The sequence below is a fragment of the Scardinius erythrophthalmus genome, assembly GCF_964197995.2.
Source record: "Scardinius erythrophthalmus genome assembly, chromosome: 12".
In the NCBI taxonomy this organism is placed as follows: Eukaryota; Metazoa; Chordata; class Actinopteri; order Cypriniformes; family Leuciscidae; genus Scardinius; species Scardinius erythrophthalmus.
Genome location: NC_138232.1, coordinates 35013168 through 35036108, shown reverse-complemented (window position 1 = coordinate 35036108; position 22941 = coordinate 35013168). Strand labels below are relative to the sequence as shown.

General features: G+C 37.7%; 1 protein-coding gene across 1 annotated transcript; it reads left to right on the top strand.

Annotated features, from left to right (window-relative positions):
- The first annotated feature begins 11364 nt into the window (after positions 1 to 11364).
- On the top strand, positions 11365 to 21107 carry atg9a (ATG9 autophagy related 9 homolog A). Its single transcript, XM_081381389.1, has 16 exons — positions 11365 to 11493; positions 11799 to 11860; positions 12272 to 12425; positions 13206 to 13249; positions 13381 to 13445; positions 13588 to 13737; positions 13851 to 13992; positions 14224 to 14972; positions 15135 to 15288; positions 16385 to 16564; positions 16672 to 16911; positions 17123 to 17358; positions 18406 to 18523; positions 18725 to 18929; positions 19019 to 19161; positions 19851 to 21107. The coding sequence occupies exons 3-16, from the start codon at positions 12323 to 12325 to the stop codon at positions 19857 to 19859; spliced, it is 2538 nt and encodes an 845-aa protein (XP_081237515.1). The 5' UTR covers positions 11365 to 11493; positions 11799 to 11860; positions 12272 to 12322; the 3' UTR covers positions 19860 to 21107.
- Positions 21108 to 22941: the final 1834 nt, after the last annotated feature.

Here is a 22941-nt window from a genome sequence, read left to right as displayed (position 1 = left end):
CACACTAAAAACCACTCAAAACACAGTAGAAACCCCATTGGAAACACCTGCCAACCACCTGCAACACCCATCTGGCAGCCATTTTTGCATGGGTACCATCTATCTAGTTGTACTCATGCTAGCTGATGTATCACAAGCATTGCATTTATCTGAACCACTTGGAAAGACCAGCAATTAGAACCTATACAGAGACAAGTTTCACCATAAATGCCCCATAAATTAAATTAATAGCCTTTCCAGATAGTGATCTGTGAAGGATCTAAAGATCAATTTCTCCTGCTCTGTTCCATAGACAGGGAAGTTCCTATCGGCCATCATATAGCCTATTTTTTTGCAGTTTCTTATAGCATATCAAAAAACATGGATTCCAACTCCTCTCTCAGGTAAGTACAATATCCAGTGTTTGCATCATAAATTAATGTCATTTACTCACTAAGCCTTGTGTGCTGTCCACTCTGACACAGATTAAATGCTGACTGCTTAAAACCATTTGAAACATAGCATGTGCTCAAGAGGATAAATGGCTTAATGGGGATGCTGTAATTCAGTATTAGATCAAATGAAGGTGTTTGTATGATGTGCAAAGAGTGTATGCATTTAAAAGACAGAGAGAAGGAGCAATGACAAAATCATCCAATCAAGTAAGATTTGGGCATCCCAATCTAACTGTACTGTAAATGACAAAGATAAGCAAATGGTATAGAGAGATAAGCAGAAATGAAACAAATAGTTTAAAATGATATTGTGAGGCCTGTTCTGCAGAATTCAGATCAGGTAAACAAAACCACCATGCATTCACTCAGGGTGGCATGTTCATTAAAATTTATGAGCCCTTCTATATATGTTCCTGAACAATTCCTATCAGGCTCAAGGTGAAAGCTCTGAATATGGAATGTGGTAATAATCCCAATTATGTTCGGACAGCCTTCACAACACAGTCACGCGCTGACTTTGAGAGATTTCATGTCATTGATTTAAAACAAATAATGTAGATGCATGAAAATCAACAATTTGGAAAATGTGAGAGGTTTAGAAAACCTTGCATAGCACCCTTGAAGAAGCATCATATCAGATAGAGACCCTGCCTCTGCTTCAATGCGCGAGCCCCTTCCCCCCTCACGCGCGCCACAGCCCAGGCGAGCGCGAGACACCTATGCACGCGACATCACCATAGACTACTGTCAACGTGTGAAATAACGAACTGGTCGCTTTTAATGAAACACTTCAATGACAAACAGTAAAACGATTGTATGTATGTATATGTTATAGGCACTGACACTGTTATAGGAGGAGACGGCATTACATGCAACATCCTGAGGCACAGCCAAGGATAATTATCCACCGGTCTTTACATCATAAGACTACTGAGGACATTATTTCACAAATATAGCACATAATCTATTGTTTTTGCATTACACATAAAGCACAACAGATGAAATGACACATTCCCTTCATTAGCCAACAAAAATGAGCCCACCTCTGCAAAGAAGGTCTCCATCTTCCCTCAGAGGATGCAAGAGGATCCAGCTAATCAGTCACAAAACTGCAGAGGATTCGAGAAACGTTTGACAAGATGTATGTCTGTTCTGCAGTTGCTTTCCATTCACGAATGTTTACGAAGAGCAGGGAGCTGCAGTCCTGCGTGAGGTGGCAATTCGAACAACCGATGGCGCGAAAAAACGGCCGTTGGCAAATAACAGCCGGTGGGGAAAAGAAAACGCTCAGGTGTTTCGTTTCTTTAAGTGTCTTTTCTATTTACTCGAAACGCCGGTGTCCAAACACATGCCTCGCTGACTCCGGTGTCCGCACCAGAGCAAATGAGCCAGTGTCCGCTCGCGCATCTCCGGTTGGGCGGCGCACCGCGCGCAAAGACAACCCCCTAAAGTGTGCCCTTTTTACCGTGCATACCGGTAGTAAAATGAAGAAAATATGGCTCCGCAGAAATAAACATGACAGAAATTACTGCTATACTCTGAATCAGTAATACGGCATACAGTATAGTGCGTTATTGATGCACTATATGAAGTGAGATCGAAAGCGTTATATGTTAAAATACAGTAGCCTACAACAGGCTTCAGCGAGATTCCATCATCTGAATGATCAGAAATCCCATGTGTTGGATGTGGTACTGCTCGCGCCTCAGATGGGTTTCCATGGTAGCACTACTGACACATATTTCTGCATGCGCCATGCAGTGGGTGGGGTGGAGCAGATTCACTCATCAATTCACTTTTATAGAAGGTGTTGCGGTGTCTGCAGGGCAGGCTTACCCTAAAAACAAGTTCATATTTGCAACATCTTCAGATTAAATAAAGAGCCAGTTTGGTCACTCTCTGCATGAAAGTCAAATATAAAGCAGATGGTAGATGTATTAAATCATTAAACTCTTATATCCCACAGCTTGAGAGACATAAAATATAATCCAGATTCATTAGCTCAAGAAGAACAGTGTAATTTAAAATTTTCATTCAAAATGACAATTTTTAAAACTAGGCTATATGCATGTGCAATGTTTTTAAATGATTTGTTCTTTAAAGAAGTTCTTAATAGTTGTACATAAACATGCAAATACATAAAGACACAATCATTATTTTCATTTTTAAAAAAAGTTTTACTATGTAAAAGCATTGTTTGTTTGTTTACAAACATCGCTTGACTTTCTGAAGTCATTATGACATTTACTTGTGGTTATACCGTTTGACAATCTGAACTAACCATGTCATTAAAATAGCAAATTAAATGATATTTTAGGAGACTGACCTAAACACAGCGAAGCAATTTTTACAATGACAATTTTTATCTTAAAAAAAAATAGGTTTTAACATTTTAATCAAGAACTATATTCTAGTTTTTTTGTTTTAATGTTGAGGTCCAAAAACAACAAAAGAAAAAGTAAGACACTTGAGTACAAACCTGTAAATGCTCTCGGCCTTAGTGTAACTTGTGACTCTATAGAGTTGTAAATCTTTGTGATGTTTTCAATTTAAGGAGACAAAGAGCAGGTTTTCCTGAGGTCTTACAAGCCATTTGATAGACACTTTTCATTCAGAACCTAATAGCACACTAACTGAAGGAACAGCTCCCCTGGAGCATTGTGGGACTGCATGTCATTCTCAGAGTTAAAATACTGTATTTATCGAGCAGAATTATGATGAGAACTGGGTTACCTCTTTTAGGAATTGAACTTTTAACATTTGTGTTATTCAGATCCTTAACTGTCTTTAATGTACAACCTCTGTCTTTTTTCTTTTGGTATTGGAATTCTTTCTTTCTTCTTCTTCTTTTTTCTTTACCCTATTTGAAGGCGAGTCATCAGATGAATTCATTGCTTCAAGCTAACCATAACTTCGCCCCCAAAGAACATTAAATACATTTCAGAAGGTGCCAAAAAGTCTCAGATGATATTCATGATGCACATGCATTGTAATCCATGCAGGACAAAGTATCAATACATTGTAGCATGTGTGTTTGAGATAGACACACACTGAAGATTGATGACTGTATCATCTGACAAACAAATCACTGAATGAACTAAATGCAAGTCGTGCTCAATTTACACCCTAAAGCACGCACACACACACACACACACACACACACACACACACACACACACCTTTTAGGTTATTTTTCTTTTTTGTCAAAATGAGTATCAGCTATGCGAGTGGTACCACCTGTTCCATTATGGATTTTAACCTGCGGTCTTTTGGGAGAAAAGGTGAGGGGGATTGGTTACATAATAATTTTTTGCAACTTTATTTCAGGCAGTCAAATTGTTTTAGTATTGACACTGATTGAGCTTCCTGGCAACAAGAACCAAAATAATATTCATGATCATCTATTTATGCTTGCCAAATCCATCCACTCATGTGATGGCAAGAAGCACGCTCGTCTGTGCTCCAGACGGTCAGACTATAGAGCCCAGAAGCGGCCTCCCCTGGCCAGGCCTCTCTATTGTATGCTCATGCCTGTCACTGGGGGCCCTGAAGGTTTTAGGGGCCCCCCAGTAAGAGGTGTAGCCTGCAGCACACCACCCGTATTGCAGTCGCCTCTTTGTCTCCTCCAGCCTTTTATCCCTTGCCTCCCATTGTGGGACGTGAGCTGGGGTCGCACCACTGTAACAGAGCCTCACGTTCAGAGGAAGCTTGTCTCTTTTGTTTCATCTTGCTGAATGGAGCTGCTTTATTTTTAAGTGTTGGGGCAGTTCCACATGGTCCCCCCTTCACTAACATCACTCTCCTACTGTGACAACTCAATTAAACGTGAATGGGCTTCTTAATCATTCACCTGATGCTTTGCTTTCAACAAGCATGTGTTGCATGATGCGCATAAAGTTCCCTAAAACAGTAAAACAATAAAGTGACACACTGGCAGGCTTAAAGGAGGAAGATCCAGTAGGATTCCAGGTTTAACAGATGAGCAAGAGACAGAGAAAATGTCTCGGTTACGTATGTAACCCTCGTTCCCTGAAGGAGGGAACGGAGACGTACGTCGAACTGAAAGGGAACTAGAAAACTGAGAGCCATATCCCAAAAGTGTACTTCAGAATCAAATGTCATTTTAATGTGACATCAATCGGACTCACAGGGTGATGTCATTTTAAGTGGATAGGCAGATGAGAAGAATGTGATATACTATGTGACGAGCCCTGCGGTTGGACCATCATAGATTTTCTGCACAACTGGTTTTGTGCAATAAGACCAGATTACATAAAATGGCCCTTTCAAAATGTAATTCTTTTAAATCCCACTTCCATTCAAATTTAGAATTGTAATTGTGTAATTTAAATGGGTTATAATGTACAATGTGAGAATTATATTTACCATATACTTTCAAGTTTAAAGAAAACAGAATACAGAATTCTAATTAAAATTAAACACCATAAAACATACACACACACAACATCATTTCAGAAACATTTGATGATTTTGATAGGCTAATTAATGTTTGAAATGCCACCTTTGCATAGTTACATATTAAATAAAAACATTTATATATTTTATTTAACTGAAAACATACTTTTTTAATAGAAATAAATTCTAATTTGAATTTCTAATTTCCAACACCATACAGCCACAACATATTTTCAGAATTATTTAATTATTTATTGCAAAACACGTTGCATAAATCAATGTTGCATGATTGAATAACTTTGAACTGAAATTCATTCCTCTTCTTGTCATTGCAATTCAAATTCGAATTCAAAAGCCTGTGGGCGTGGCCAACTGCATTCAAATTCCAACTCAATTAATTCATTAGTTAAAGGGATACTCCACTTTAAAATGAAAATTCTGTCATTCATATACTCACACCCTCATGTTTTTTCAAACCTGTATGAATTTCTTTCTTCTGCTGAACAGAAAGGAAGATATTTAGAAGAATGTCAGTAACCAGTTTCTGGTCTCATTGACTTCCATAGTAGGAAAAAAATATACTATGGAAGTCAATGGTACCAAAAACTGTCTGGTTACTGACATTCTTCTAAATATCTTCCTTTCTGTTCAGCAGAAGAAAGAAATTCATACAGGTTTGAAACAACATGAGGGTGAGTATATGATGACAGAATTTTCATTTTAAAGTGGAGTATCCCTTTAACAGAAACAGCAGGCACCTGAAAAGTTTTCTCCATATTTTTGGGCAAAATAACGAATAGAACAATTGGCTCCTAATTGTTCTATTGTCTTAATTGTTCTATTCTTTATTTTGCCCAAACATATGGAGAAACAGATGAGAGACAAAGACAATTGTCATAGCATCTTGGGCACCACTGACAAGTTTTGCAACTATAACAACCATGTTGCCATGCCAATAAAAGAAGTATGTTTTTTGTAATAGGGCTGTGATGCGCTGACGTCAGATGGCACATGGACAGCTTTCAAATATGAGAGGTTGTTGATGAACTAGTGCTGTCTGTATGCACAGTTCTGTTCCATTTAACTGTCCAACTGTCCCCGAGTCATTGCAGGGATGGATTATTAGTTTTAGTTTTGCACCCCCATCGAGTTGAGTCCCCTGGGCTAGAACTTAAACTGTTCCAAATAAATAGTGGCATCTGAATGAGCCACCTGAGCAAATAGTACCAGCATTAAGTTGTGAAACAGTTAAACAGGCACATTTCAATTCTATTCTTTTTTAAAATACTTTCAGGCTTGATCTTCTCACTTGAATATGCTTTCTCCTCTCTGCAGTCTGGTGTTTTTACTGCCGAATCAGAAAGTAGTAAAAGCTGGTCGATACTGCTGTTATCACTGGGGTGAGAAACAAACATTACTGTCAATCAAAGGCACTAGCCAATAGCCATGCACCATAAATCCCCCTGATTCAGTGAACCAACAGAGGCCTTAACGTAATGAGATTTTCCTTTTGTCTAAAGCGTAAGAACAGATTAAAATCTCAGTGCTTCTAGCAATATGGTATATCTCCCCCAGTTTTGATCAGGTTTGTTTATATGCACGGAATTATGTAACTTAGTTGATGTTTAGTTACCTATTAGAAAAAACAAAAGAATCAAATTAGAATTTGGAAATAGTTTGCCTGCAAATATTTTTATCTCCACAGGCAATGGCCCAAAAAGAAACATTCAGGTGTAACTGTTTAACAGAGACAGACAGACAAGAGTCTTGGGTAAGATGACAAATATACATGAGACTAGGCGGCAGCATTAAAGAATTGAGAAAGAGCTGTCAAGACAATTTTCACTTCTCATGGAATAGATGTATAGCAAAGCAAAAGCATTGTATTTTTGATCATGGTGATGTCAGAAATATGGTTAAAGTCAAATGTCATTGGAGTAAATATTGGTAGATATTGGAGTAAAATGCCCAAATCATCTTCTGGACTCAATGGCTCGGGTCTTTCCTTCAGTGTATATCTATGGGACATTTTCACATATTTAATGTTCAACTAGTTAGACCTGCAGATCACTTGGGAAGTTTAATACTGGGCGTTAGGGTTAGTTTGTTCAAAACCATAAGCAATAATAACTGTGACACTTGCTTTGCTAAACAGCCATGTTTAGGTATTTTGATGGAATGGTACACGTTTTAGAGAAATAAGCGAGCGCACATCTTCACCACTGATCTCAGATCAATCAATAGCCATTATTGAGCTAGACGGCCATGAGACTGTTAATGCTGTAGTTAAGTGCTGGGTGTTGTGTCTGGAGGCATAATAATGGTTCTGCAATGGACAGGGAGGGTGTATTTTATGATGCCAGAAATCATTTTCATTGATCGCTGGTGAGTCTGTAAAAAATCTGACAATTTTTTTTTTTATTTACCTTAATTCTTGGTATTAAAAAAAACCCTCAATATATATTTTTCTACTTTAACTTTCTTCACAAAAGTTTAGGTAACTTTCAAAATGTCTAGAAGTCTCACTGCCCTCAATTTTGGGTTGCATTAGAGAATATGTGTGTGATCTGAAACTATAACCGGTCCACAGGAAGAACATCCATGGGAAAGTGAATATGTTTATTGTTTTTACAGAGAGCTACAAGAAAGGAATCAAGTTTAGAATCCTCGGATCATCTCAAGATTTGAAAGGATTGCAAACAGAAAGTGAATGGATTTATGATTTCATTCATTTATGAAGCACTATAAACACAGAGAGTGTGTGATTCCGCTGTGAATATATCAACAAACCTGTCTTCTAATCTATTTATTGGGAATGTTAGAATACATTCCCTTCCAGCTCTTGCCATTAAAGATGCTGAAGCTTTCCATCTTCAAATTGTTATAAACCACAGCTATAAGATAACTACAAAAATAAAGACACACACTTCAGCATGGCTTCCCTCACATTCCCATGCCAAATCCAAAATTATCCAATATTTCAAAAAAAAAAAAAAAAAGGAATCTGCCCCCCAGCATACACTCTCTATTCTATTATCCCTCAATACAGAAAATGATGCTTGTCCTAAATTTATGTGTGCACCTTGATCCTCTACAATCCTTAATATGAAAATGTCTGAAGCATAACACAGTCAAGCCCTGTGCCATAAAGCATATCTCTCCCTCACAAACATGCACACACTGCTCTCCAGACTGAAGCACGGACTACAGGAAATGAATACATGTGTGTCTTCAGATCCAGCTTCTTCAAGACCTGCATCAGAGAGAAGGGCATCAAACCAGATAGCACTGTATCTATTTTCATGTTACAAGCATTTATTTTTCATTTGCTATTAAGTAATGCAGTAGTGGGTTGTATTATTTTTTCAGTTTCACTAGTCCATATTCATAGTTACAGTTCACTAAGAAATAAGAAAACTAATTTCTAATAACTGTTAAGACCAACAATAGCTCAAAATCAGTACATGTATATTTACGTAATATGCAAATAATATGTTTAATATATTGATGCAACACAGCATCTTAAAATAGAGATGAGATAAAGTAGAAAGAGACCGGATAGAGATTGTGCAGAATGTAAGATGTTATTGAACAAATGATCAGAATGGTTAAAGATGTTCTTTGGAAGATGGTTCCTTATCTCATAACTAATGTAAAAAACAAAGATCCATTGATTTTATCCTGATGAAGATGAAAACATTAATTTTTCTTTTTTTTTAAAGAAGTTTTTTTTAACTAAATCTATTTGTTTTTGTATTGTATACACTAACTTGTATACACTTTGGTCATGCATTTATAAATTCAGTGCTGTGTGAACAATTTTGCTTTTACATCGATTTTTCTGAATACGGAATGAAAATGACGTTGTTTTCTGTATAAACATATTATTTATGTTAGTCTGTACCATATTCATAAATTTATATTTGCTATGAGCTGAAAACTCAAAAGTATAAGCACTGTGAGGATCAGTTGGGACTTTCATGACACTTTCACTAACTTTTGATGTGCTTTTATGTGATGTGCTGTTTATGCACCTTGTGCATTATAAAGTTATTTATAATCATATCATTCTATATGACAATATCAACATAGTAATACCGCATAAAAACACACAGGATATATTATGGCTGAAATGTAATGTTTATGCAGTCTTACAAGTCCCCTCTTAATGCTTAGGGAAAATATTGAAAAACTGTACAATGCTCCTATATGGTTTACAACAGAGGCAGTATAGAGAATGTGTGTGTATAGATGAATATGGTTCCAGCAGCAGTTCAATTTAATTAAGGATCCCCAGAGGAATGACTTCATCTCTGAGTAAGAGGGGTCTCCACTTATCATGTTTCCCTTCCTTCCTCCGGTCAATCCCAGTATGACAGAATTTCATCTGAATCAGTCCTCAATATCACTAATGCATGCAAAGGTCAACATGGGCAAGCATGCTGAAATAAAACCACAATCATAAATCCTGTTTTTCATCTTGTGTGTTAAATGTTGGTAACTGGTAACTGGTACACCACATACACCACTACATGTTATCAAGTAATGCAATTTTTCTGACCCAGTTGAGTTTTTATAGAGTAGGCTACTTGCCATGTTGCTGTACACAATGTTAGCCGTTCTAGACCAGGCTTAGACGTGCCCTCTATTCATACAATTATTATTATTATTGTTATAATTATTATGAATCACTATGAAAACCATATGGACAATTATTATCTTTATGCAGTATTGCAGTATTTATTATAAATGGTTTATCCGTGCAAATAATTTTTATTCATGTGCCCTCATAATCTGTTATCGACAGATCTCTTCTCTAATGACGTATTTACTGGCGTGAAGGCGGGACAATTTCCATTTCACTCGGATATACGTCACAATATAGGGAAGAAAATAATATCGCAATTTCCATTTTTTGCCGACTTTAACAGTTTATCAACTGAAAGAATTGACTTGTGTCCAATTTGTTTTATTATGCAATATATTTAGGTAGAAATTGTATGCATATTTCAAATTTATTGTTGTTTGTGTGTACCAAAAGTTGATGAAGACCAGATTTCTGAAGAAACAGACAGCTTTTACGCATAACCATGGTATTTTTTACCTGTCGATCAAAAGCAAAGGAAGCTTGTAGGGTGTATCTGTTTCCAGTAGCTCTCAGCTCCCTCCAGCGACAAAAAGCTTTACCGACATAGGCTTAAGATACTCGTCTTGTTTTTTTTTTTTTTTTTTTTTTTTTTTTTGTTCTTGACGCCTTTTGGCTTCTTTGTTTTCCTCCGTCTTCATTTTCCTGAAAGAATATTTGGCTGTATAAAGGGTTGTTGACAGATGAGAAATCGTAAACTTTTTTTTTTTTTTTTTTACTTCCGGCTTGCCGTATATGGACTGCTCGCTGTGAACGCGCAAAATTATTGACGGGGAGAAATCACCGGCCAGTTCTGATTAGCTAAATACTGAAGTGTAGATGCAAAATTATTAACTGAAAGCGTCTTATGACTTGCTAAACAAACAAGCACACAAACTTTATTTTACTGTTTACAGACACTATGGGGATGTTATTTCAGTTATTTAACACCTAGGCTACTCAAAAACATATTTTGATATCAAAAGTAACAATTGTGTTTTATTTAATTCCTTTGAAGTTGTACTGCACTTTGGTACACTCTGTGTTTTTTAAGGTGCTTTATAAATACATGTTGATTTGATTTTTAATTGTTTTACAATTGTACCACTATCTTACATTCTATAATAGCTTTCTTGTAAATGTGATGAGGGCATTTTTTTGATCATTGTTCTGTCCTTTTGAATACATCATGAATAGCCTACCATGACAGAGAGTGCACAACATATTTATACTCTGACTCTTTCCATAATCCTCTGTACCATAATCCTTAGTTTCAGCAATGAGCCAATAAAGAAACACATTAATTTTACCTTTGTCCTAGTCCATTAGATAAGCACTTTTTCTTCTGTACCACCCGTATAGGCTACACTTTGCGATTTAAATCATTTCACAATGCATTTATTCTGCAGTTAGTATGCAACAAAGCTTGACAGTAGGCCTATCTAAATATTGGCCTTTTTCTAAAATCATATCACTGCAGGCTTAAAATGATTTAAGCAGACATTGTTCCATTCAGTTATTTTTCCATATAACAACTAGTCACAAGGTGGAGCCATTGTATAGTGTAAACATGACCAAAATTTCGGCACTTTTTTTGAACTGCTTGATAACCTTATCATCTCTGTTGTTTCTTGTTCCCTCAAAACATTCTGCAAAATGCTTAATTTGTTGTCCTGTAAAATACAACCAACTATGATTAATCACTTTTCAATGTTTAACCCTCAGTGTAATTTAAATATTCAGGTGCGATTAATTATTTCTGTGTATTTATTCTGGGTTATTGAGATGGATGTTGTTTGCGGTATTATCTGAAAGAAGACCCGCCTCCTAATACCATTGGCTCGTTTACACCGAAAACCTGCTTCTGATTGGACAGCAAATGTGTCACACAGTGGACGCGGCCTCCATACCGTGCGTCAGAATCGAAACCAAAAATGCTTCAAATTGGAAAACAAAAGAGAACTTGGCATTTATAGCAGGGTGCGAATCATAAATCACCGCTGCTCACATTCGAATGAGGTAAGATTTCATCCAAATAATATTTCTGAATAACGAATCGCCTGTTTGTTGCTGCATAGGTGGTAGGTGTTTCTCAATGTGACGCGCATCTCATATTTTCCTCAGGCTTCTGTTGACATAAATAAATAGCTGGTTGCCTCCTGCCATGGATAATAACACACATTAGCTATTTTAAGCAAAGTATTAAAAGTCATTTAAGGATAATATATAAGCCTTCTAAAGGAGACTATGCGACTGTGCTTTGTTTTGTGCCTTTTGCAAGAATGGACTGAATGTGTTTATGTTTTTTGCGCTTTCATCTATAGGAAGAGCAGAATTGGTCCGGTAGTCCTTTTGGTTTCATAAATGAAATGGAGGGAGGTACAAGGTAAGAGTTGATCTTGTAATAAACCGTGTTATATTTTTAAATGCAGAGACGTTCCTTCAGATATCATTGTGTTTTTCTGAGAGGTTGGCATATTTGACAAAGCTGTCAAACTAGTCCAGCACTTGTTTTAAAACTGCTTACGTAATGGCAACAAAATCCAGTGATTTAAACATAATATATTTTGGTGAGTGTGTTATTTTATTGGTTTATTATACCGTGAATCATATAATGAGCGTGGGCCCACTGCTGTTGCGCAATGATGTTTTTGTGGGCTGGGCATTTTTTAAGTGCAGCCTGTCACGTTTATATATACTTGAATGACCTGAAAAGACAAATTAGACCACACTTATTCTATCATGTTTTGTGTCGTACCCCAGTGGGTTGCTTATAATAAGTGTTCTTTTAATCCAGAGGCACTAGAAGGGATCGCGTGTGACAGGAGATTTGGGGTCTGACAGCGGGATGGCCCACTTTGATACAGAGTACCAGCGCCTGGAGGCGTCCTACAGCGACTCCCCTCCCGGAGAAGAGAATCTACTGGTGCATGTTCCAGAGGGATCCAAATGTAAGATCCACAATAATTTAAATAAAGCAACAGTGCCATATAGTGTGTATGTCTACTGTATGACAGAATCATATGCTTTTATTCTTTTGGCAACCTTGCTTTAAATAAGGGGTTTTCAAACTGGGGTCCGGGGATTCCCAGGGAGCCACAATGGAGTGCTAGGGGTCTGTGGAAGAGGTTAGAGAAAAGTAGTGTAAAAAATATAAAAATAAAGAAGTGATAAAAATAGTTAGTAATAAACTAAATAAACAAAATTGTGATTTAAATAAACAAATACTTTTGATAACAATATATTACATTTGTAAAATATAAAAATAAATAAATTTGTTATATAGCAGTATAAACATAATATAACACAATCGACAGATTAAAAGTGCTTTATTTATTCAACATATTAATCTCCAACACGGTTGTACCACAACGCATACTCGCGTGGTTTCATAAAGCCACTGGAGTCACATGGATTACTTTAATGATGTCTTTACTACCTTTCTGGGACTTGAAAGTGGTAGTTGCATAGGCTGTCAATGGAGGGACAGAAATCTCTCCGATTTCATTAAAAAGATCTTCATTTGTGTTCTGAAGATGAATGGAAGTCTTAAGGGATTGGAATGACATGAGGATGAGTAAATAATGACAGAATTTTCATTTTTGGATGAACTAACCCTTGATGTGGGTTAAATGAGCAACGGATATGCACAGGGTTCTTACCATAGACACTAGAACTAAATCTTTCCATGTTGTTTTTCCATTTTTAATAAATACATTTGTTTATTGCAGCTCCGTGGCACCACATTGAAAATCTAGACCTTTTCTTCCAGAGAATATCCTTTGCACACTGAAATGAATTGCTTGTTTATGGGTTAAATAGATTTTCAAATGTTAGATCAAGTAGATTGACCTAAAATTAGTAATTACAGTCAACATGTCTTATATTTTTCTTAACATTTAATAAGTCTATAATCTACACCAGAAGAATGGATTTACTTGTATGCTGCTGGGTGAAATATTTGAGCTTGTGTAAGTATCAATTCATTTATTAAACATGACATTTTTGTGTAAAGTGATTGGACAAATAAGTATTGTCTGTTAACAACAGATCAGTGATCACATTAATTTACCCTTCTGAATTGTCATGTCATTTTTCCACTTATTTTTCTAGGCAACTGGTGTTTGTGGTGGCATTCACAGTGTTCCTGGCTAACTGTGTGGACTATGACATCCTTTTTGCCAACAAGTTTGTTAATCACACTGATTCCTCAAAGGTTACGCTGCCCGATGCATTTCTACCAGTGGACGAGTGCAGTGCTCGGTATATTTTCTATATTAAATGTCACTAATGTGGCGTTAATGTTATTGCGTCTTACTACTGTTTCAGTATAATCCATCATAAATCACACCATCCTTTGTCAACGTATGTTTTAGGATCCGTGACAATGTTTCGGTCATCTTCATCCTTATCATATCAGGGGTCTTTTGGCTCCACCGTCTCGTCAAGTTCTTCTACAACATCTGTTGCTACTGGGAGATCAGATCGTTTTACATTAATGCCCTAAAAATGTCCACGGTGAGCTTTTCTGCTAACTCACTATAGCACATTTTCTAAACCGTTTTGGTTCTAACAGACAGCACTGGAAGAAAGCATGCACACTCCACTTTTATGAGTTCTTGCTGTCTTCTTGATGCCAGTAAGCCACTTAAATTGCTGATAATTTTTAGAGAAAACGTACCAGAGGAACTGATGAAATTCTATTATTCAGCCTATTTAAATGTTTAATCAGCCCTTTTCTTTTGGTAGGCGGACCTTCCTTATTTTACCTGGCAGGAGGTGCAGGCAAGGATTGTTGAGATACAGAAGGAGCACCAGATTTGCATCCACAAAAAAGAACTGACAGAGCTTGACATCTACCATCGCATACTGCGATTCAAAAACTACATGGTCGCTATGGTCAATAAGTCACTTCTTCCTGTGCGCTTTCGTTTGCCTCTGCTGGGCGACACTGTTTTTTACACCCGTGGCCTCAAGTATAACTTTGAGCTGATTTTCTTCTGGGGCCCTGGATCTCTTTTTGAAAACGAGTGGAGTTTGAAGTCAGAGTACAAACGAGGAGGGAACCGTTTAGAGCTAGCAGATCGCCTGAGCTCACGGATCTTGTGGATTGGAATCGCCAACCTTCTCTTGTGTCCAGTTATCCTGATTTGGCAGATTCTCTACGCGTTCTTCAGCTACACTGAGGTGATCAAGCGTGAGCCGGGAAGCCTGGGTGCTCGATGTTGGTCTCTGTATGGCCGTTTTTACCTCAGACACTTCAATGAACTAGACCATGAGCTGATGTCGCGCCTCAGCAAGGGCTACAAGGCCTCCTCGAAGTACATGAACTGCTTCATGTCACCACTACTGACGGTGGTGGCCAAGAACGTGGCATTCTTTGCTGGCTCCATACTTGCGGTTTTGATTGCTTTGACTATTTATGATGAAGATGTATTGGCTGTGGAGCACGTGCTCAGCAGTATCACATTACTTGGGGTCGGCATCACAGTCTGCAGGTGCGCAAAGAGAGGAAAATATAGTATTTTACAGCTAAGAGTGACCAAGATTAAAGAGATCACTTGAACCAAGTCTTTGGACATTTTTGTCCTACTTATTTACTGGCGAGATTTGACTTTGAACAGTTTTGTGCTCATTCTTTTCTCCTTTTTCTGCCCCAGGTCATTTATCCCAGACAAGCATATGGTGTTCTGTCCAGAGCAGCTGCTTAAAGTGATTCTGGCACAGATTCACTACATGCCTGATCATTGGCAGGGTAATGCCCACCGCTATGAGACCAGAGACGAGTTCGCACAGCTCTTTCAGTACAAGGCTGTAAGTCATGCAGCAGTTAAAGAAATTCTTCTATTTGCACCCAACACCAGTGTGTTATTATTGTTAATGAAAACAAAACGATCACATTTTTGTTAACTGAAATAAAAATTACATTTGGAGAAACATAATTACAGTTTTATAACTTTGTAACTAAAATAAAAATCAAAAGGGCCAAAAATTTCATTTTAGTCTTTGATACACAACATGCTATATACATTACAGAGTCAAGACACGATTATGGTGACGATAATGGCATTTAAATAGTGCACATGACTAGACTGGGTAAATCCAGCCCGATCTGCTGGCGATTTGATTTCGCCCTGCAGCTCTGGCTGGAAACCTGTACATTCTTCTGTCCTGCTTCCGTTACAAATTATTTGCGGGGACCAATCACAAACTGGCTTATCCACCTGGCGCGCTATTAGTGGGTTTAATCCAATCCAATTCCACCTCGACGATGCTAAGTGGCTTCTTTGGTTTAGCAAACAAATCGCTCCAGTGGGTGTAAATACCACTCACTTTCATGTTTTTTTTTGCACAACCTGCAAAAATCGCTCTATGCCATTGCAGCTTCTGCAAACCACTGATCTGTGCTCCAAACCAACACTTTGTTGACACGTTTCCTGCCTGGTGTTTTCACTGCAAAGTACGTCACCTGGATCGTTGATCTGATTGGTTGAAGAACTATCCAATTGCATACAGAGTCATTTGAACTATGCCCGTTGATCACGCCTCTTGTGCAGTAGAAAATACAGAGCAGACTCCCCAGACCAGAATCTCAGACTCCCTAGACTAATGTTCTTCAAAGATTGAGCTTGGTCTGGTGATAGCCAGACTAGCAAATTACGTTTTGGAAGTTTTGTTGAGTCCCCTTCTGAACGTGATTAATAAATAATCAAGCAGTTAAATAATTAATCAAATTAATAAATTAACCTCAGTTAACACTAACTTTGGCAATCATTGAAGACCAGACCAGATGATTGAGTTTTGACATTTTGATAAAAAATTGTGTAGAAAAAAATAAAAAAATGAAATTCAATCAATAACATGGAGTTAGAAAATAGATTTTCATTTCATTGATCTCTTGTTTTTGTAGGTGTTTATTCTTGAGGAGCTTTTGAGTCCTGTCATCACTCCCTTCATTCTCATTTTCTGCTTGCGCCGCAAATCTCTGGAGATCATAGATTTTTTCCGAAACTTTACTGTGGATGTGGTCGGTGTGGGTGATACTTGCTCTTTTGCACAGATGGATGTCCGTCAACATGGTCATCCTGCAGTAAGTGAAACTTTTTTTTATTTCCACTTAGTTTCATTTTTGTGCTTTTGTATCATCCTAGTTCTCTCTTTATTGCTGACTCTGATGTTGTTTTTGGTCCACTACAGTGGATGTCTGCTGGGAAAACAGAGGCCTCCATCTATCAGCAGGCAGAAGATGGGAAGACAGAACTGTCACTCATGCACTTTGCGATCACAAATCCACACTGGCAGCCCCCTCGGGAGAGCACACATTTCATCAGTCTTCTGAAAGAGAAGGTGCACCGCGAGGCCGCCGGAGGACAGCAGGGAATCATAGCAGAGAATCCTGTCTTTCAATCAACCCATTCACTACAGTCTGATTCAGAGGTATTCAAATGACTGGACGGCCAACAGCTATCAGATTATTACATTTAATATGATATAATATCTTTTATTAATACTTCATATTAGGCACTATGATTGAAAAATGGACCAAGTAGAAAACCCACTTTTAAATTCAAATACAATATGATTATACAAATAACTGGATGGATTCTTTTTTTAAAAAGATCTAATTTTGGTTCTTTTTTTATTTCAGCCTCGCAGTCTTATTGCAAATCTCCTGATAGGACCCCCTTCCCTGGCCTCGCTGCATCTGGGTCGAGAGGGCTCCATCAATCCTGTGTCCATTGGAGTGAGTGAGGGAGCTTCCGCCCTCCGATCCCTCTCTCCGGTCAGCACGAGTCTACACCTCCGAGGCAGCTACCCATCCGCCAGACTGCCGCGACAGGACCATCCAGCTGTGGTGACTGGACGAGCAATGACAGGCTCTGGGTAATGATTCAATTAAAGTGTAATATAATCATTAACATACCCTATATGATATAATAATAGTCATGTGTTGTTATAAAATATTATTATTAATAATTATATACTTATTCAGTTTTAATTTTTCTTTTCTTTTCTTGTGTATTCTAAGCCTAAATTAAGGACATTAATTGTGTTTTAATTGATTTTCTGAATGGCACACTAGACATTTTGTTGTGTGGAATGCGCTTTAAAAATTTAGATAAGAGTTACAATTTATGTACATACACACCTGTTGAGAAAATGTGTGCGCAATTATTTGTGATTGAGTCCGGTTAAGGTTTTTTTTTCTTAAGGATTTCTTATTAAGAGGGAAGCCAAATTAATACAGCTTGATAGAATCACATAATTTTTTAAAATAGCAATTTTGACAAAACATTTAGATACAATGACAACCACACATTTACAATTTCAGAATTGGTGATCTGTATATGCTATTGTTCAAAATTTTGGGGTCAGTATTATTTAAAAAAATAATACATAAATACTTTCATTCAGCAAGGGTGCATTAATTTGATTAAAAGTGGCAGTAAATACATTTTTAATGCTACAAAAGATTTCTATTTCAAATACATGCTGCTCTTCAAATAATACTGAAAAACAATGCATCATGGTTTCCACAAAAATATTAAGCTGTTTGTTGACAATAATAAGAAATGTTTCTGAGCACCAAATCAGCATTTTAGAATGATTTATGAAGGATCACGTGACAATGATGCAATATTGATGCTGAAAACTCAGCTTTGCATCACCGGGAATAAGTAACATTTTAAAATATATTAAAATAGAATAAAGTGTAATAATATTTCATATTACATTTTTTTATTTTGTATCAAATAAATGCAGCCTTGGTGAGTACAAGAGACTTTTTTCAAAAACATAATTTTTTCATCTATTCCAAACTTTTTAATGCCAATATATTTTTAAATTGTCCCTGTCTGTGTAAAAATTATTTGACTATCATTATATCGTTCATTTGTTCTCCCTCTTACCTCTTGGATTGTCCTTGTCTAGCACTGACGCCCGTACCATCAGCTCTGGCAGTAGTGCCTGGGAAGGCCAGCTAACCAGTATGATCCTATCAGAATACGCTTCCACAGAGATGAGCATCCATGCTCTCTACATTCATGAGGTAAAGCAACAAAAATCTATTGATTCTACATGTATGGAATTTAGCAGAAGCTTCAATTAGCATTGTTCTCTGCTTTTCCTTTACTAATCCATCCAAATCAACCAATTAACCAAAAGCGTTTGTGATTGTCTGGTTCTGTTGAAAAATGTCAGTCTGTAGTCCGCACCTGAAGATTAGTAACTATATCGAATGTGTATGTAGATGCATAAGCAGCAATCGCGAGGTGAGCTGTCTCGACACACCTGGCACAGACAGGAGAGTGACGAGAGCAGTGAGAGTGTCAATGAAGACATGGAAGCTGCTCGCAACTTCCCTCGTTCCAGCACTTTCCCTAGTGCCACCAGCTCACACCAGCAGGGGGCAGCACATCACAGCGGCAGCCAGCGACGCTTCGACGGAACCTCAGGTACTAGAAATGACTGTTCGCAGATCACAAGAACGAAAATACGACCCCTCCACAGTCTTTACATGAGCGACAATCTATGTCTCCCGCAGATCCTGCTTCTGGAAGCTTTCGAGTCCAGAGGACACCTCGTATGCCTATGGGCGGCTGGTCTGAGGAGAACCAAATAGGCCGGCATCACGACCCAGTGCCCGAGGAGGGGGCTGAGGATGATCAACCGCCACACATCCATAAGGTATAACCATAGACTGTAAACCAAAATGTCACCGAAATAGCCACTGCCATCTTGGGCTGATGACATCATTTGGAGCCAAAGTATGCGCAGTAGTGATTGGTAGGTGGAGCCTCGGTATCAAGGTCTTGCCCATACCCCCGCAGACTCAATTGCAAGCACACACCCCTGAACTTTTTAAACAACTCATTTGGTCAATGCGAAACAAAAAATCAGTTATGGAAAATTAAAAGATAAACCTTGTTAAACCTCTTACCGAAACTCCCGAAAGAATTCCACTGGTGATGATGCCACACCCCTTTTTTATAGCATCACACAATTAGCTAAAACCAAACTTATTAGAAAAACAAACGTCAGTTCGATCTTCCTAAAATGACATTGGCTCACGTCCCATTCGTTTCATGGAGAGGGTGGGGTTTATGACCTATACTGCGCCACCAGGGGGCGATCAAAATGTTTTGGCTACCCTTTCAGGACTTGCAGGGTTTCCAGGGCTACTTTTAAATTGTTGCCAAGGTTTTTTTTTTGGGGGGGGTTATTTGGGAGAAATGCACTCTGGGCTAATTTTGATTGGCCATTGGGCTAGTTTAGTTGCGCAGGCCTGGCAACCCTGCTTGTGTGGCACACATGGAAGCAGCATTGATCTGTGCTGGATTCCTAATGTTTATTTCTGTGTTCTTTTTTTCTTCTAGGTGACTTAACAGGTATATCGTCGATGAAGTACACAAGAGAGACTCACACCATCTATTTTCTTTTGGACAGTGATCGGAAAAGTCATAATTATTCACTCCTGGATAGAACTCGAGATTCCAAGCTTGATCATTATGCCACATTGTGGCATCGTACTAAAATTTCACATGCATTACAATGGTTCTTAGTACATCATCAAAATATTAAATGATTCAAACATCTTACATATTGATCCACTTGATTAAAGGTGCAAAACTGATCCTGTAATTTTTTTTTTTTTTTTGCCATTATATTGTGAATAGGAAAGTCCTTGGCCTTCCGATGAGCCCATTGAGTAAACTGTCAAGTAGGATTACACTCAGTTGACCTTGACATTTCTGTTCTCGTCAAAAAGTACAGGTCGTGTTGATGCTAGAAGTTTGTGCTTAGAATTTCTGAGCTAATTTGAATAGTTTTGATAGGAAGAAGGAATATTTATAACATGCAATGTGCCATTATGAACTTTAACGCTTTGCAAAATTAGATTTTATTGTCAATCCCAGATATCTGTGAGGGGGGGAACCACTGAAGATCACTCAAGCATGGCACTGTAAAAAATAATGCATGCTATTTAAGTTTTATTATTTGCACAATATCAAACAAGAATGCACTTTATCATTTTTCAGATGCAAAGGATGACACAAAGGCAGTGGGCAAATCAGATTTGTTTTTATAAACATGCAGTTTTAAAGGAAGTTGTATATTTCTGTCTATAGGATAAGCATTATATATTCCAGATACCTCAGGACCGGCTTGTTTTTGGCACTGAAGTTGCCCAAAAAGTGCATGACACTTTTTTTGGGTGATTGACAGCTGCACCTTCCATTCTCAAACCCATAACTGCTAAAAGAAAGTTGACTAACCTTTGTGTAATTTTGTGTGACTGCAAAGATGTTGGATCTCGTTCATAGACCATCAATGCATAAAATAGCAAAAGTGTACATTGTTTCACTTAAACTTACAGCATTTCTCATATCTCACACTGCTTGCATACATCGTGCTTGCATAGAGATTGTTCAAGGTGCAAATTGTGCATGACCCTTGACCTTTATACTGGTATGTGTTTGTAATAATTGGCCTGTGAAATGCTTCTGTGCCCTTACCTAATCTACCAACTGCAGCTGTGCATTTTTCATTTTCTTTCGTTTTCAGTTTTCTAGGCTGTTGTATATTTACATTTTGTACAGTTTAAAATGCATCAATAAATGTATTTAATAGTTTGTGTATATTTTAATTTCAGACAATTATTTTTTTTAAAGTGTCAAAAGTGCAAATACTGTGCCAAAAATAAAATCATCCATGGGGTAAATAATGCATTTAGGGATGCCATTATATTTTCTGGTCAAGAATGGTTTCATAACGGATTCAGAAAAAGAAATAGATATGATTTTGAATGCAAACCTCTTTAGAACAAATCTAATTGTTTTTACACAATTCGAGAGTTACAGGGTTGAAAATCAAACGACCACATACATTTTTCGCTAGTAAAAGCAACGAAAATTTTTCCGCCCGAACAGGGACTTGAACCCTGGACCCTCAGATTAAAAGTCTGATGCTCTACCGACTGAGCTATCCGGGCTCTGAAGAGAGACTTGAACGCCCCCTATTTTCACCAACCCCTTTCTTCATCAATATCACCTTATCAAAAACAACAACGATATATGCTATACTACAATGTGTTAAATGAGTTGGTGTAAGGTGGGGTATGAACAACATCAAACGCTCAACGTGAGATGAACTACAGCTGCAAGCACGGTGGTAACGCAGTTAATACTAGCACTAACGTTATAGAAAGTAGTATAAAAAAACATGTTTCCTCATTTTTATCAATACCAAATAACCACAATCCGGTTTCAGATTTGGAAAAGATCTGTAAATACGTGCCTTAAACTTCGCAATTCGATTAGTTGTTCGTCTGCATTTCATCTATTCAGACCGTAATTTCAGCGCATGCGCAGTGGCATGTCGCCGCGCGCTGTTAAGAAACAGGCCGTTGCGAGAATCATTATTAATTTGATATTAACGCACACGCTGTATTAACAAATGTCTATCAATGATCTGCACATCACTCACTTTTCAGTCGGATCCAGATGGCGTTCATGCACTCATGCGGATTTACCTCACATTGTGACATAGGCAAAATACATTTTTGGGACCCCCTATAATTTACCTCATGAAATGGCCAAATGGGGACAAAAAACACTAAACTAACCACTTTACACTTTTTAAATAATTGAACACGTGTTGTCAAAGTGGTTTTTTTATGGTCAGACACTTGCATGCGTCATTATATTATTAACATTTTACCAAAATCAAGCTCAAATGGAGTAACGAGGATTTTGACCAGCGAATACCGGACATCTAGGCCTAACGTTACGTGTTCTGTTCGTCATTACGGTCGCATCAGAGGCTGGACTGTAGCTATGGTGTGTATGTGGGTGCTCAGTTTTAGACATTACTTGTGAGTCGACAAATGCTAGAATACTATCCTCCACATTATACTGAGAACAGAAAATGCAGTACTTATTCAAACAATCCGTTTTTCGTTTACCTTTGCATTGTAAACAAGCAGAGACGTCCGTCCGAAGTGCGTGCGCCACAGAAGCAGGGCGGAGTTTTGAGGTTTTGACTGAAAGTTTGAGGATCCAATGGAGTTACGAGGTTTAGTCTCAAGCTCTTGTTCATACTTTTCATTGGTTAAATATTTGCAAAACCCACAGACAGACGTAAAGGTTGACCAATACTAATTATTTATGGAAAAAATCGACGATGTGTCAGTGTTTTACAGACACGTGAAAGATTTGTGCATTGTGATAACGTGCATAAATCAGTCCTCATTACTGAAAAAGTCCAGACAAAATTAATGCGTAAAAAAGGCTTCATTACCTGCATACAGCAAAAAAGCGCTTCTCATTGGTTTACTCAAAGTCTTCCTTTCATTATTAACCATTTTATTATTCATCATGTGCTTGCAAAGTTTAAAAAAAGTGTTTATTACTAAGAGGTGCAACAGAGGGTTAAAATTGAAAGCACACATTAAATTTAGTACAAATA